Source organism: Lutra lutra, chromosome 8 (assembly GCF_902655055.1).
Source record: "Lutra lutra chromosome 8, mLutLut1.2, whole genome shotgun sequence".
Classification (NCBI taxonomy): domain Eukaryota; kingdom Metazoa; phylum Chordata; class Mammalia; order Carnivora; family Mustelidae; genus Lutra; species Lutra lutra.
Genome location: NC_062285.1, coordinates 86732410 through 86748027, shown reverse-complemented (window position 1 = coordinate 86748027; position 15618 = coordinate 86732410). Strand labels below are relative to the sequence as shown.

Here is a 15618-nt window from a genome sequence, read left to right as displayed (position 1 = left end):
TGGCTCGCGGCTGGAAGTGATATAGAAAAAAATGGCCAGTGAGAAAGGCCTAGTGGGATGAGGCTAAAGACTTTTAAGAACAAAGATGTATAACATAAACAGAAGTTGCTTGTGTTTTCCTTGAAGACAAGATGCCTCACTTTATCCATGCAGCTGACTCTCTCTGAGCGTTCTCTTATTGTTTTCAACATTATAGTACGCAAGACCAAATGTCTCCCTTTGTGATCACTGTATGCTAGTGGGAATCTAAAACTGAAAACCCAAAACTTCAGTCAAGTCTGTGCCATCCACCGCTTGTCTACTTTGTGGGAATTACGGAAAGGTGCTTGGATCTGCATCCAGACTGACAGGGTAAGAACAGAAACAGGACAGCTGGGTGATTTGCCAATGCAGGAATCTGAAGTCAGAGATGATCACGATAACTCAAGACTTCAGGATTTAACGTAACACTGGGGACGATTTTTAGACTTTCTACTAGAATGGAATGAGATTCAGAGGAACCTTATCTAGGTCACAAGGTAGGGTGATCCCTGAATCACTATCACAGACCAGGGCTGCATCTCCCAAGTTAGCACCAGAGCTTGAGATAGGTCAGGCTGACAAGTTCATTTCTTTTCCTTATCAGAGTCCTTTCCTGGGGTCTTCCCCCTTCCCCATCCTAAGAGAAACTCTTTAATCCTTGAGCAATGTTTCCTCTCCCACCTTCCCGAGCCCATGTTGTACAGTATTCCTTGGCGCTCAGGAAGGGCTGGCGTAGGTGATCGTTACACACTTGCCAGCAGTAGTTAGGAATCTGTTAAATTTCCTCGTGACTCTTGGGTTGGCTCCTCCCTCCAGGTGGCTGTGTTTGTATACTATGAACGGGAGGTAAATGTTGGGAATCAGTAGTAGTAGTGTTTCTCGGCTGTAACAACATTGTCTACCTTCCAGAAACGGCTTGATTTGTCTTCTCTTACCTCAAACACAACAGACAAAAAAGGGCACAGTCCATTTCCTAGGCTGCCAAAGAGAGGTTGGTTGGGCTGATGTGTCAGTCCTGAAAAAGGAACTCTGTATTTTCCTATAGAGAAGTCAGGTATTACTCTTGTTTTTCCTCCCTGGGGTGGCTGAGGGATTACTTTCTCATTGTTATATGGGTTAAAATAATAGTTTGGGAAAGAAGGAAAGAAGACAGTGATCAGTTCCCTGAAGTATGAACTCCTCAGAAACAGAGATGGTTTTATTTATTGATGCTCCCTTAGCAGGTGGTTGGAAAGGCAGGAAAAGCATTTAAAGAACAGAATGGTATATCTGAGGTAAAGAAGAGCTTCTTTGAGTTCCAGGAAGTAGTCTGATATTCTTAAACAAAACCCCCCAAAACCCACAAAACTTGGGGCTGGATTTTGAATCTTGTTTTGGCTATTTCCTAAACCTATGAGCTCAGGCAGATAACCTAAATTTGCTGATCTTTATTTTTCTCATTTCTAAAATAAATTAAATTTCTCTTCTAGCCAATAAGCCTAGCGGGGTCCCTTGTTGGAATCTGGACATGGATCACTGTGCCAGATGACTGATGGGATCTGCCCAAACAATATCCACTTACCTGGTATTGAAGAGCCACGTTGGGGGTAATTCATTCTCAGGGACACTGCCCATCACTGAACCATAGAGCTCAGTGGCCATATTACTCAAATCTGATTCTGCACCAGCCCATAAATACATGTTTTAGTTCAGGGGAGAAAAAGGCCTGGAATGAAAAAGTGAAAGAGCAATGTGACAGCAGAATATTCAGCCCGAGTTATCATTTCCTAGCAGCCCCGTAATAGACTCCATCACATAATGGAGAGGGATGCTATTCCATACTTGGTCAAAGATGGACACACTGCTCTGGCACTCTGGGGATCCCGGATGGTTGTGTCAGGCCCTGCCCCCGTGCCCCCTCCCAGATTCCGGCCTCGGTACCGAAGGCCTTTCCGCCCCAGGCCACCCCAGCAGCCTACCACAGAAGGTGGGGATGGCGAGACCAAGCCCAACCAAGGCCCCACTGATGGTTCCCGGCCTGAGCCCCAGCGCCCACGAAACCGCCCCTACTTCCAGCGGCGGCGGCAGCAACCCCCCGGACCCAGGCAGCCTATAGCCCCGGAGACCTCAGCCCCCATCAACAGTGGGGACCCCCCACCCACCATACTGGAGTAACTCCAACACGAAGGACCCCCAGAGCTACCATCTGGTTATCTGCCAGTTTTTCCAACCGCCCTGTACCCCACCCAGCATCCCCTGCCCCCTTCCCAGAATTCATGACATCAAAACACCAGCTCTCCCCTTTTCCTTGAGACTCTGGAGGGCCGAAGCAACAGCCTTTTGCTTTTTCTCTGTCCCTACCAAGGGCTGAAGAAAGGGAGCCATCCTACTGTTAAGAAGCACAACGTCCCTCCCCTAAATCAGGCTGTGAAGGAACCAGCCAGCTCCTACCTCCTCCTGGTTGCTTTTCTCTCCCACCCCAGTTTATTTTTGGTCTCTCCTCTAGCCCCTACCTCTGAAGCCATTTAATGAACTGTCATGTGCCACCCGAGCCTCCAGTAAAAACTCTGCTCCTCTGCTCCATGTGGCAGCACCCAGATGTGGACTTCTGTGTATTAGCAAATTGCACCTGCCAAGGCCAGGACCTACTAGGAACCCTCATGCATTGTGTGCCTGTAGCAATACGCAGCATAAGTAGGCTTACTGGACAATATGCAAGGCATGCCCAGCAATTTTCAGAAACATGGGAGCAACAATAAGTAAAAATTAACTTACTACTGTTGCTGTGAACTTTGCAGATTCCAGTGTGGAGAAGTTTAGGTTAAATAAATTAGAAAATGGTATTATAAAGTGCTTATCACACACTAGGTCCTCAACAGCTGTTGGTTATTGTTATTCCAAATGCCCTTCTCTAAACAGCAGAACTGATTAATCTTCCCTTTGTGTCACTTCTGTGCACAGCAGGTATTTCTTTTCTCACTTCAATTAAAATCGTATTTAACTGAACTTAACTGAAATATTTAAGCACATGCCAGCTTGACTATATTAGAAAAAAGATATATGATAGTGGAAAGAAATTTCAGTTGTGTCCAAGAAATGATGATATGCCTAGATGTGGTTTAGAAATTATCTGTAAAGCAAATATTTGGAAATCGACTACGTTTATGTAGATAGACTTCTTTATTGCCTGAAGTCTATTTACAGTGAACCAGGATATATCTGAAAGAAAGAAACAAGTTCTGAAATGTAGAGTGGTAGATATTTCTTTTCATGTTACATAGGAGGAAAAATTAATTAGTTAAATGTTTAAAATTTGGCAAAATTTGAAGGATTTGTTCATCAACAAATGCCTGATGAAATAGGACTGGATTCAAAGTGGTAAGAAGATCAGAGGGGAAAAATTCTTCTTAATGCTTTAAGATTGCAAAAATCAGTTGCCCCTGGGGCGCCTGGGTGGCTCAGTGGGTTAAAGCCTCTGCCTTTGGCTCGGGTCATGATCTCAGGGTCCTGGGATGGAGCCCCGCATTGGGCTCTCTGCTCGGCGAGGAGCCTGCTTCCTCTTCCCTCCCTCTCTGCCTACTTGTGATCTCTGTCAAATAAATTAAAAAAAAAAAATCAGTTGCCCAAAGACACAACATATCAAGTGTACTAAATGGAAGCACATCGCACACATAAGATTTTTCTTTTGAAACTTGAAAGAAGTTTTATAGTTTTGCTATTGGAATAAAATATAAAATATCAGTTTTGACTTTACAGTTATTTTATTTTTGTATTTCAGAGCCAAGATTCTTTTCTCTCCGGTCTCAAACATCTTTATAGGCTTTTAAATTCTCAGAGATCTAGACAGTGATTAAATGACCCTGATAAGTACGGGTGTAAAATAGACATGAGAAAAGAGCCAAGCCCGTTTACAGCCATCACCCAGGACATCCCAGTGAAATAAGCAAGAGTGTGTGAGGTGTTTCCCAGAGAAGCCGAAACTGAGTCAACAAAACAAAGTACAAAGCTGTAGATTTGTCTGGAAAGAAAATACAACGACACTGATGACGGGAATGTGGGACTATGAGAATTCTTGGGAAAATTTTAGAGTGAGAGCTTTAAGGGTAGATGGAAACATAAACATGAAATTAGCAGGAATAGTAACGATGAGGCAAGAGGTTTGGATTTTATTATGAGGAAATGGAATTCAGTCAAGTTTCTGGTGTCCATCTTCTTGGTGTTATTTATTGTCATATAATGTGTGTGGTGCTGCTGATGGAAACTTGAGTTTAACTTTAAAAAGGGAGTCAGAGATGACAGCAGTTGAGATACAAGTTTCAAATTCTCCCTGTTCAAATTGAGGGATTCCTAAAACGGTATATGCAGATGAAGAACAAGAAATGCCCCAGTGGAACATGTGAAAAGCATAGTGAAGGACAGAGAGGGTTGAGGACCTAGGATAGGAGCTCAGGAAAGATGAACAGAAGAAAAGGATGAAAATAGGGGGGCAGGGGAACAGAGCTGGACTTCATCAAACCAGCTTTGCCTCATTTCCTGATAAGTGTTCACTTAAAAGATTTCTCCATGTGAGGCAGACAACAAATAGCATATCTATATTTAACATAGAAATTATTGGGCTTGAATAAAAGAGCCTGAAAAATCATGGGAGGGTCACTGAAATATAAGAGGGAGGAAGCTTAAGTGGCTAAGAATTAACACCTTCCTTTCACTGAGCACCTACTGGGCACTTGCTACTCCAACTGTCCTGTTTATAGTCATTATTTAATTGACACACCAACCATATTTTGGAGATTTTATTATCTTTATTTTGTGGAGGAAGGAAGCTCTTTGGGTCCAAGATTACACATATGCTAAGTGATAGAGCCAGAATTTGGATGGATTTTGCCACACTCCACAGGCAAGGGTCTTTCTCCTCTGAGCCTATTAATGGAGACAGGAGGTTGGGAGCTGACTGCAGGGCAAGAAATTACACCAACTCAAATAACAAAGAAAGAATTTAGAATTTAGTCAAATTGTGGAAGCAGCCAAAGTATCCATCAATAGATAAATGGATACATAAATATATATTATATGTATATGGTGTATCTATAAAACACAATTTTATATAGGAAAAATAGAATATTATTCAGTCATAAAAAAGAATGAAATCTTGCCATTTGCAGAAGACCTAGAGAGTAAAATGCTAAGTGAAATAAGTCAGAGAAAGACAAATGCCATATGATTTCACTCATATATGGAATCTTAAAAAAATATTTATTTATTTATTTATTTTGGAGAGAATTTGGGGAAGGGAGAGAGAGAATCTCAAGCAGTCAGCACTGAGCATAGAGCCTGATTCGGGGCTCTGTCTCACGACCCTGAGATCACGACCTGAGCCGAAACCAAGAGTCGGATACTTATCTGATTGAGCCACCACATATGTGGAATTTAAGAAACAAAACAAACAATAAAGAAACACACTAAAAAACAGACTCCTAAATATAAGAATCTATTTTTTTTAAAGATTTTATTTATTTGACACAAAGAGAGAGAGACAGAGAGAGCACATGCAGGGGGGGTAGCAGGCAGAGGGAGAGGGAGAAGCAGGCTTGCCACTGGGCAGAAAGCCCGATGTAGGGCTCTATCCCAGGACCCTGAGATCATGACCTGAGCCAAAGGCAGATACTTAACCAACTGAACCACCCAGGTACCCCCAGACTCTTAAATATAAATAACAAACTGGTGGTTACCGAAGGGGACGTAGGTGGGAGGTAGGATGGATGAAAAGAGGAAAAGGGGATTAAGAGTACACTTATCTTGATGAACACTTAGAAATGCACAGAATTGCTGAATCGTTGTATTGTATACCTGAAACTAATATAACTCTGTTTGTTAATTATATTAGAAAATAAAGGAGCGGGGGCGGGGCGGCGCCGTCTGGCTCAGTCGGGCCGGGGCGGGAGTGTGGCGCGGGACGGCGGGGCCCGCAGGCTGCGGACGGCGGCCTGGGCGGCCGGCAGAGTCCTTATGAGTCCACATGTTTCTGCTGAACTTGTAACAGAGGCACTTGGATGATGGATTAATAGGAACATTGAGATTCTGTGAAAAGTTTGAAATCGGAGAGTATTCAATTTTCACCCTAGTCCAGCAGCTGTGCTGCTCACTTAAATATAGATGAATGAAGACCCCATTCGGGAAGACCCCTGGCCAGCGGTCCAGAGCGGATGCAGGCCATGCTGGTGTGTCTGCAAGTATGATGAAGAAAAGGACGTCCCACAAAAAACATCGGAGCAGTGTGGGGCCGAGCAAACCTGTTTCCCAGCCCCGGCGGAACATCGTAGGCTGCAGGATTCAGCATGGGTGGAAGGAGGGGAATGGCCCTGTCACCCAGTGGAAAGGAACCGTTCTGGACCAGGTGCCTGTAAATCCTTCTTTGTATCTTATAAAATACGATGGATTTGACTGTGTTTATGGACTAGAACTTAATAAAGATGAAAGAGTTTCTGCGCTCGAAGTCCTCCCTGATAGAGTTTCGACCTCTCCGATCAGCGATGCGCACCTGGCCGACACGATGATCGGCAAGGCGGTGGAGCACATGTTTGAGACGGAGGACGGCTCCAAGGACGAGTGGAGGGGGATGGTCCTGGCACGCGCCCCCATCATGAACACGTGGTTCTACATCACTTACGAGAAGGACCCCATCTTGTACATGTACCAGCTTTTAGACGATTATAAAGAAGGCGACCTTCGTATTATGCCTGATTCTAACGATTCTCCTCCAGCAGAAAGGGAGCCGGGAGAAGTTGTGGACAGCCTGGTGGGCAAACAGGTGGAGTATGCCAAAGAGGACGGCTCTAAGAGGACTGGCATGGTCATTCACTAGGTGGAGGCCAAACCGTCGGTCTATTTCATCAAGGTTGATGACGATTTCCACATTTACGTCTACGATTTGGTGAAAACATCCTAGATGTCATCATGGACTTGGCCAAATTTGTGGAACTATTAAATGTATAATTTGTAGACATAAAGACTTGATTGCTTTCCAGTTTAATGAAAGCTTAAATGTCCCTGCAAACCCACAATCTCTGCCAGCAGAACCGGTTTGTTCTGAATAGTACAGATTGATGTGAACACAGAGCATTTTGTGTAAGAACTCCTTCCTCTTACGAGAAGTCTGTGTGTCTGGAGGGGAGTTACAGGCAAGTTTGGTGAAGTTAAGATAGCACTGCGGTCGTGTAAACTGGACTGGACCGCCCCAGCTCCCCAGCACCGTAGTTCTCCCCACCTGCTGCCACGCTGCAAGCATGGTCTGGCACTGTCGGTACTGCCTTCTTCGTTAAGACGTGTATGGACCTCTCCCTGTCCGCATCTGTGTGTGTCCATACGCGCGCTACACACACACGCACATGCACACGCACACACGCTTCCTTGGCAGTCCTTTCCTTGTGGATTGGGGCGGGGGTTCAATAATATTCTCCAGTTTAACAGGAGTGCTTGTCCTAAGTCAGTCCGATTTCGTATATTACTGCTGTTTATTTAAAAGTAAATGTGGGCACAGGAGACACAGGGACGTTCAGCGTGTTTTGGAAGTCAGAAGTTCAGACGCCTTTTCAGTCTGGAGGCTTTAAACCACGAGTCCGAATAGGAATCATTGTGAACAGTTGCTGGACCCACATTAGAATTTGACAAAACAGAAAGCTGGGTAAAAAGCTGCCTTTCATTTCTAAGCTTTGTAAAATTTTGTTTACATTTTTTATCATAAATACTTTTTTTGTTTTAAAGCAAAGCCCAGGTACTTGGTTCACACGGTGTGATGCCGGGGTGCTTGGGACGGCACAGCCTGGTCTGTTAGTCTGTACGATCAGCAGTCTGGATTCTAGTGCGTGATTTGAGAGGCAACAGTGCGCCAGTGGTTGGCGTGCATGTGGTAAGTTCCTGGCAGAACCTAGTGCTTTGATCCGAGAAATACAAGTTTGAGGGTGGTGGTGTGGCCTTCTGACAAGTTCTCTGGGACACTTTTATTTTTATTACTGTTCTTACTGATAACGTGGTTGTGGTCAGAAGGCTTCCCCCGGCTTTTCCCCACAGAGAATATGTAGACATGTAACGGCCTGGGTCCCCTGACACTTTCTGTGGTGCTGAGCGCTCTTGGCTCCTGGTGTTCTGCTGACGTGGACTCTCCTGTCATCGTGCTAGCCTGTGGGTGTGACTGTGGCCCTCAGCCTCACAGCCCTTTTGTGGCTTGTTCCTGCAAGGTGGTTTTGACCGAAGTAGAATCACAGAAGTGGTTGGGTGGCAGCGACATGGTCATCTGTCATGTAGTTTCAGATGAGCCCTGACGGTCTGAAAGCCAGGAGAGAGGCAGTACGGAAGGCAGGGTCTTGCGGAGGTTGGAGACTTACCTGAGGTTCGGGCAGAAGGCGAAATGCACGTGTTGCCAGCCAACTACCAGCAGTCCGTGCAGCCTCTGTCGTGGCTGTTCTCAGTATTGGAGATTCTGTTGTTGGTGGCCTTACTGCGCGTGGTCCGTGTGGTGCCCGCTTTGCCTTCGGAAGGCTGCGCATTGTCATGCTGTTGGGACGGTGACCCCCACGCTCTAGAATGCAGTGCCTCCCCTCGGGCTGCGGGGGGAGCTTATCTGCCTCTGCGCCTCTCCCTGCGGTGCCTGCCTGGTCTCACACTTCTCTGGCTTCAGCAGGGGTCGTGCTGCATGACTGTCTGTCACCTTTTTCCCAGTGGCTCTGGTCAGGAGTCCCTGTGTGCCAGTCTTGAGGCTGAGTCTGCTCCCTGAGCACAGGCAGACACGTGTGCCCTGAGAGTAGGGCGTCCGGTGTGTGCACTGTGTGAACATGGTACAGTGGCTTTGGACTGAAAACCAGTGTTCTTTGGAGTATCCTGAGGGCTGGGTCAGTGGCGACCTTCCCAGCGTCACTTGATGACGTGCATTGTGGTTTTCCTGCGAGTACCTTTAGCACCTTCGATACTACATGGTCTGCCACTCTCCTGACGAACGTGACACGTGATGATCACCATTATTTTCATCATTTCCATTTGTTGCCTTTAGGGCGGAAGGAAGGGGAAGGGGTTTTTTGTTGTTTTCCTCCCCCCCCATTCTCTTTTCTTTTGGTGGCTTAACCCACACTTGCGCGGTGACTGATTCCACTCCCTCGCCCGGTACTTCAGGCTTCGTTCTAGGCTCACGTTTCAGATCTGCATGCATTGCTTGCCTTTTCCTGGTATCAGAATGTTGGCTCCTTGTTGTAGGAGCCCGACATGAGTTTCCAAAATTATCATGGGACTTGTGACTGCACAAGCCCTGAACCTGTATAAAATGTCCTGGCCTTCCTCACTGACCTGCTATCGTGTTCCCGTGTCGTGTGCGTGTGACGTCCGGCTGCCACGTGAAGCTTCCGAGGAGAACCTTAAATGCAGACCATCCTTTTTTGCATGCTCTATTCTAAGTAGAATGTTCAATGTAACTAACTGAACTTGCATGTGGAAGATATTTAGGTTTTTTTGTTTTCTATCTTTGTTTTGATTTGTTTTCTGTTTTCTGTATATTTGCTTCCTGTGCCGTTGTAGTGGTCATAGGATGAGAATGCACTGGCGAGCCAGCGCCAGCAGAAGGTGATTTCCCAGCTCTGTCTGTCGTGCAGCATTTGAAGGGACTGTGCATTCTCGAAGCGCCCAGTCACCTCTCAGCCAGAGTTCATTCCTATTCTTGTTTTACGTGCCAAACCCCGCAGTGCATTGGGCTCGAATCTCTGAACTCTGTGGACCCATTAGAAGACTGTTCTGATTGTCACAAATTGTAGTGCCTGAAGACATACGCAAGCTGATTGTCTTAAAAAAAGAAAAAAAAAAAGTTCTCCAAAGACAAAACAGGAACAATTATTATAACAAAATAATTATGGTCGAAATGTCTGTGGTTCCTTGGAAATGCTGCGCTTTTTGTATTTCCACCATTAGTGCAGTGTGAGCGGGTGTGCATAGTTCAGAGGTCTTCGTGTTCGCATCTTACGATTAGGTAAATGACCTCATCTTTCAGGCTTGAATTAATTTTTAATTTTATTTTATACGATGTGTAGACAGTTCCCTGTTCTCTGCATTTAGAAGTATAAACAATATAAATCTGTTAATTCTGTAAGTAATTTTTATAATTATGATGTAACTCTATCCTATCCTTAAAACATTTAAAATAAACCCTTTATGTGCAAAAAAAAAAAAAAAAGAAAAAAGAAAGAAAATAAAATTAGGGGCGCCCGGGTGGCTCAGTGGGTTAAGCCGCTGCCTTCGGCTCAGGTCATGATCTTAGGGTCCTGGGATCGAGTCCCGCATCGGGCTCTCTGCTCAGCAAGAAGCCTGCTTCCCTCTCTCTCTCTGCCTGCCTCTCTGTCTACTTGTGATCTCTCTCTGTCAAATAAATAAATAAAATCTTAAAAAAAAGAAAATAAAATTAAAAAAAGAAAACATAAACAAGTTTGTTATTTAATTATAAATAATAACTTTAAACCCATTCTTTTTCTTTTTTTTTTTTAAGATTTTATTTATTTATTTGAGAGAGAGAGTGAGTGAGAGAGAGAGCATGAGAGGCGAGAAGGTCAGAGGGAGAAGCAGGCTTCCTGTGATGTTCGGAGCCTGATGTGGGACTCGATCCCGGAACTCCGGGATCATGATGGTAGCTGAAGGCAGTGGCCCAACCAACTGAGTCACCCAGGCACTCAACCCATTACATTTTAGCATCAATATATTTTTATGGAAAAAAAACTGTATTTTCTAAAACCAAAAAAAGTTGATGGGAATTATGGCATTGCTTTATATTTTTGCAAATCTTTTTTTTTTTGAATATTTTTTATTTTAAATTTTATTTTTAATAAACATATATTTTTATCCCCAGGGGTACAGGTCTGCGAATCACCAGGTTTACACACTTCACAGCACTCACCATAGCACATACCCTCCCCAATATCCATAACCCCACCCCCCCTCCCATCCCCCCTCCCCCCATCAACCCTCAGTTTGTTTTGTGAGATTAAGAGTCACTTATGGTTTGTCTCCCTCCCAATCCCATCTTGTTACATTTATTCTTCTCCTACCCCCTCAACCCCCCATGTTGCATCTCCTCTCCCTCATATCAGGGAGATCATATGATAGTTGTCTTTCTCCGATTGACTTATTTCGCTAAGCATGATACCCTCTAGTTCCATCCACGTCATCGCAAATGGCAAGATTTCATTTCTTTTGATGGCTGCATAGTATTCCATTGTGTATATATACCACATCTTCTTTATCCATTCGTCTGTTGATGGACATCTAGGTTCTTTCCATAGTTGGGCTATTGTAGACATTGCTGCTATAAACATTCGGGTGCACGTGCCCCTTCGGATCACTACGTTTGTATCTTTAGGGTAAATACCCAGCAGTGCAATTGCTGGGTCATAGGGTAGTTCTATTTTCAACATTTTGAGGAACCTCCATGCTGTTTTCCAGAGTGGTTGCACCAGCTTGCATTCCCACCAACAGTGTAGGAGGGTTCCCCTTTCTCCGCATCCTCGCCAGCATCTGTCATTTCCTGACTTGTTAATTTTAGCCATTCTGACTGGTGTGAGGTGATATCTCATTGTGGTTTTGATTTGTATTTCCCTAATGCCGAGTGATATGGAGCACTTTTTCATGTGTCTGTTGGCCATCTGGATGTCTTCTTTGCAGAAATGTCTGTTCATGTCCTCTGCCCATTTCTTGATTGGATTATTTGTTCTTTGGGTGTTGAGTTTGCTAAGTTCTTTATAGATTTTGGACACTAGCCCTTTATCTGATATGTCATTTGCAAATATCTTCTCCCATTCTGTCAGTTGTCTTTTGGTTTTGTTCACTGTTTCCTTTGCTGTGCAAAAGCTTTTGATCTTGATAAAATCCCAATAGTTCATTTTTGCCCTTGCTTCCCTTGCCTTTGGTGATGTTCCTAGGAAGCCAAAGTTGGTGGCATCACAATTCCGGACTTCAAGCTCTATTACAAAGCTGTCATCATCAAGACAGCATGGTACTGGCACAAAAACAGACACATAGATCAATGGAACAGAATAGAGAGCCCAGAAATAGACCCTCAACTCTATGGTCAACTCATCTTCGACAAAGCAGGAAAGAATGTCCAATGGAAAAAAGACAGCCTCTTCAATAAATGGTGTTGGGAAAATTGGACAGCCACATGCAGAAAAATGAAATTGGATCATTTCCTTACACCACACACGAAAATAGACTCAAAATGGATGAAGGACCTCAATGTGAGAAAGGAATCCATCAAAATCCTTGAATAAGAAGGCAGCAACCTCTTCGATGTCAGCCACTGCAAATCTTTTAATAGAAGACAGCTGGATTCATTTTTTCTTTTTTATAAGCAACAGAAATTTATTTCTTGGAGTGCCTGGGTGGCTCAGTCAGTTAAGCATTCAACTCTATTTATTTATTTATATTCAATTAATTAACATATAATATATTACTAGTTTCAGAGGTAGAGCTGGACACTCGACTGATGCACATAGGCATCCCTGACAAATAACAGTTTCTTAAATGTTCGTTGCAGTTTGAAATCTTGAACCATATCAAGGTACATTCATATTCTTATATATTAAAATCTATTGGGCTATCATATATATCATGTATCAGTTAATTTGGAAAATATTGTTTATACTTATGCAGATCTTTCAAATGTTAACACATTTCATTATCACATTTCAATATCAAAATACCACATTTGGGGTCACCTGGGTGGCTCAGTGGGTTAGGCCTCTGCCTTCGGCTCAGGTCATGATCTCAGGGTTCTGGGATGGAGCTCCGCATTGGGCTCTCTGCTCAGCAGGGAGCCTACTTCCCCTTTTCTCTCTGCCTGCCTCTCTGCCTACTTGTGATTTCTCTCTCTCTCTCTCTGTGTCAAATAAATAAATAAGTAAAATCTTTAAAAAATATATCACATTTGTTATATCATCCTTGATCTCATTAGAAAAGTCAGTATCAGGAAGATGTCAAGCTCATAGTAGCTGATCCAAGTTTTCTGAAATTTTAATTTTCCCTTGTGTGCTCAAATTTCATCACTGTAACAAATACTGTCAGTGTGTTCTTAAGGTGACAAGCTCATTGGATTTACTTTTTGAGAAACTGTCTGCTAAACCCCAAGTCTGAATAATCATAATTTTTCTTTCAAATACAAATGGTTTCCACAAAAAGGTGACTAGTTCAGCTTGCAACTCGGTCACACAAATGATATGTGGTGAATGAAGAATTCAATGACCACTAGTATCATTTGGGGATTTGTGTTGAGGTACAGTAGTCTTACCTACTGTTGCTTCTGAGCTGTTAACACTAATATCAACAGAAGAGAAAAAGACGAAAAGGCAAATGTCATCTTAGTATTCTTATGAAAATAGTTTTCCCTTTGCTGACCCCTTAAAGTGTCATGTGGACCCTTACCCAAATGCACCAGACTTTGAGAACCACTACTCTACGTGATAATCATCTTGCCACTTTACGGGTCTCATCCCCTATCACTCCACCCACCTGAGGGCCTTTGCATCAGCTGTTCCCTCTGCAGGCAGCTCTTCACAAGATGGTGTCCCTACTGTTAACAGATTACAGCTCAAACAGCACCTCCTAGAGGCATTTCTTTTGATTACTCCATTTAAAAGATATCTCTTTCCCTTAGTTATTCTCCATTATATCACCTTGCTTTATTTTCTTTATGAGTTATAACCATTTACTTATTTAATACTATCTTGTTAATGAATTAATTTGCTTCCCCCACTAGAATTTAAGCTCTGTTAATTCAAGGAATTAATCTCTTACTCATTTCTCTATCTCCATCTCCTCAAACAATGTAGTCAGACTTTGGAAAACATTTATTTAAAAAATAGATCTTTTAAAGGACCCTGAGGAATTAAAAGGGTGGACTTGGCAGTAATTTGAAAAGTACAAAGTCTTATAAAGTTAGTTTATCATAGTTTTCAATATTTATTTCCTGATGACTATAATCTCCTGACAACTATTTCCCATTTTTAAATGATTACAATCAGACTTTCATATTGCCTTCAAACAAATATAGAACTTATATTCTTCTATTTCCCCTTCTCATTGTTACACTTGGGTGAAGTGCAAAATATTTTAGGGTATAGATGATGCTAGAAAGACACTTAATATAAACCTCTTTACTTGTTAAGAAAAAAATTTCTTCTATAAAGGTTAAAAACTATGAACATAATCAAACTTGGGAATATCTGAAATCTTTACTATAAAGAGACTTCTTATTCAAGAACATGGTTAGTCTGTCCTTTTATTTATATCTTTATGGATGTATCTAAATGAAGTTTTATAATTATATACATAAGAATATCATACATTATAATTATCCATAACTTCTATATATTTGTTAATTGTAAGTAAATTGCAAATCATATTTAAATCTGTAACTGTTTGTGGTTAGAAATTAAAAGGTTTTGGAGCCCCTGGGTGGCTCACTGGGTTAAAGCCTCTGCCTTCAGCTCGGGTCATGATCCCAGGGTCCTGGGATCCAGCCCCGTGTTCGGGCTCTCTGCTCGGTGGGGAGTCTGCTTCTCCCTTCTCTCTGTCTCTGCCTGCCTCTCTGCCTACTTGTGTTCTGTAGGCAGATCTTTAAAAAAAAAAAAAAAAGAAATTAAAAGGTTTTTATATTGATCTTATATCTGACAACCTTGCTAAACTCTTATTACATACTAATTAATGTAGTTGATAAAATAAATTTTCTGTATGTGAAAACATTGTTAACTAAATGATATTTTTCTCTTTTTTCTTTTCTTATTATATTGTTTTAAACTGGAGTAGGGAGATAGATTGTGCATTTTAGTTTGCCTATGTGGGAAGGTAAGACAATTTTTATATGATTTCCCCTCCTTTCTTATTTCCTGTTTTTACCTGACAGTATACATCTTGCATTGTTTCTTATTTTAAAGATAATGCTTTTAAACATTTCATTACTAAGTGTGATGTTTACTCAGAGGATTTCATTTTATTTTAATTCTTTTATCACGTTAGTGATATTTTCTTCTATTACAAGTTTCCCAAGTTTTTCATCATAAAGCAACGCTTTAATTGTATTATGTTTCTGCATCTGTTGAGATGATCAAGTGTTTTTTCTACTTTTATTTTTTAATGAGAAAATTATATCAGCATAGTTTTATCATGTTCAATTTTCCTGCAATACTTGCATTCCTGGAATATATCCCCCTAGGTCATAATATATTTATTTTCTTATTTACAGATTGTGAGATTTGGTTTGCTGATACTGTACTTAGATTTTTGCAGCCATGTCTTGAGTGCTACTGGTCTGTAACTAACCCTCTTATGAGAAAGGGCTATTTTTATCTGGTTTGGGGTGTCAACATTGTAAGAATCTCATGAGTTGAGACATATTATTTCTCTTTTTATTCTTTGAAAGAGTTTGTATAAGATGGGAATAATCTGTTTTTAAATGTTTATGGAAGGTATGTTTTTTAAAACAAACTCGAAAATGTAAAAATAACAAAGGGATAGCTAGGTTTCCCCTCCTGCATTAGAATTAAGAACTTCTACTCATCAAGTACACTCTAAAGGGAGTGAAAATACAACTCAGAGAAC

The 15618-nt window shown here is 42.2% G+C and overlaps 2 protein-coding genes across 2 annotated transcripts in view; one reads left to right on the top strand and one right to left on the bottom strand.

The window, feature by feature from the left end:
* The window catches only part of LOC125107735 (histone H4), a 74548-nt gene that overhangs the window by 14842 nt on the left and 44088 nt on the right, over positions 1-15618 (bottom strand). Inside the window, exon 3 of the mRNA XM_047743108.1 lies at positions 1583-1726. The gene's annotated coding sequence lies outside the window, so the exon portion shown is untranslated. The remainder of the gene's footprint in view (positions 1-1582; positions 1727-15618) is intronic.
* Positions 5899-10197, top strand: LOC125107732 (spindlin-1-like). Its single transcript, XM_047743105.1, has one exon. The coding sequence runs from the start codon at positions 6158-6160 to the stop codon at positions 6860-6862; it is 705 nt and encodes a 234-aa protein (XP_047599061.1). The 5' UTR covers positions 5899-6157; the 3' UTR covers positions 6863-10197.

What these genes read in the sequence shown, in the direction of transcription:
- LOC125107732 (XM_047743105.1), top strand. Translation starts at nt 6,158, where the DNA reads ATGAAGACCCCATTCGGGAAGACCCCTGGCCAGCGGTCCAGAGCGGAT.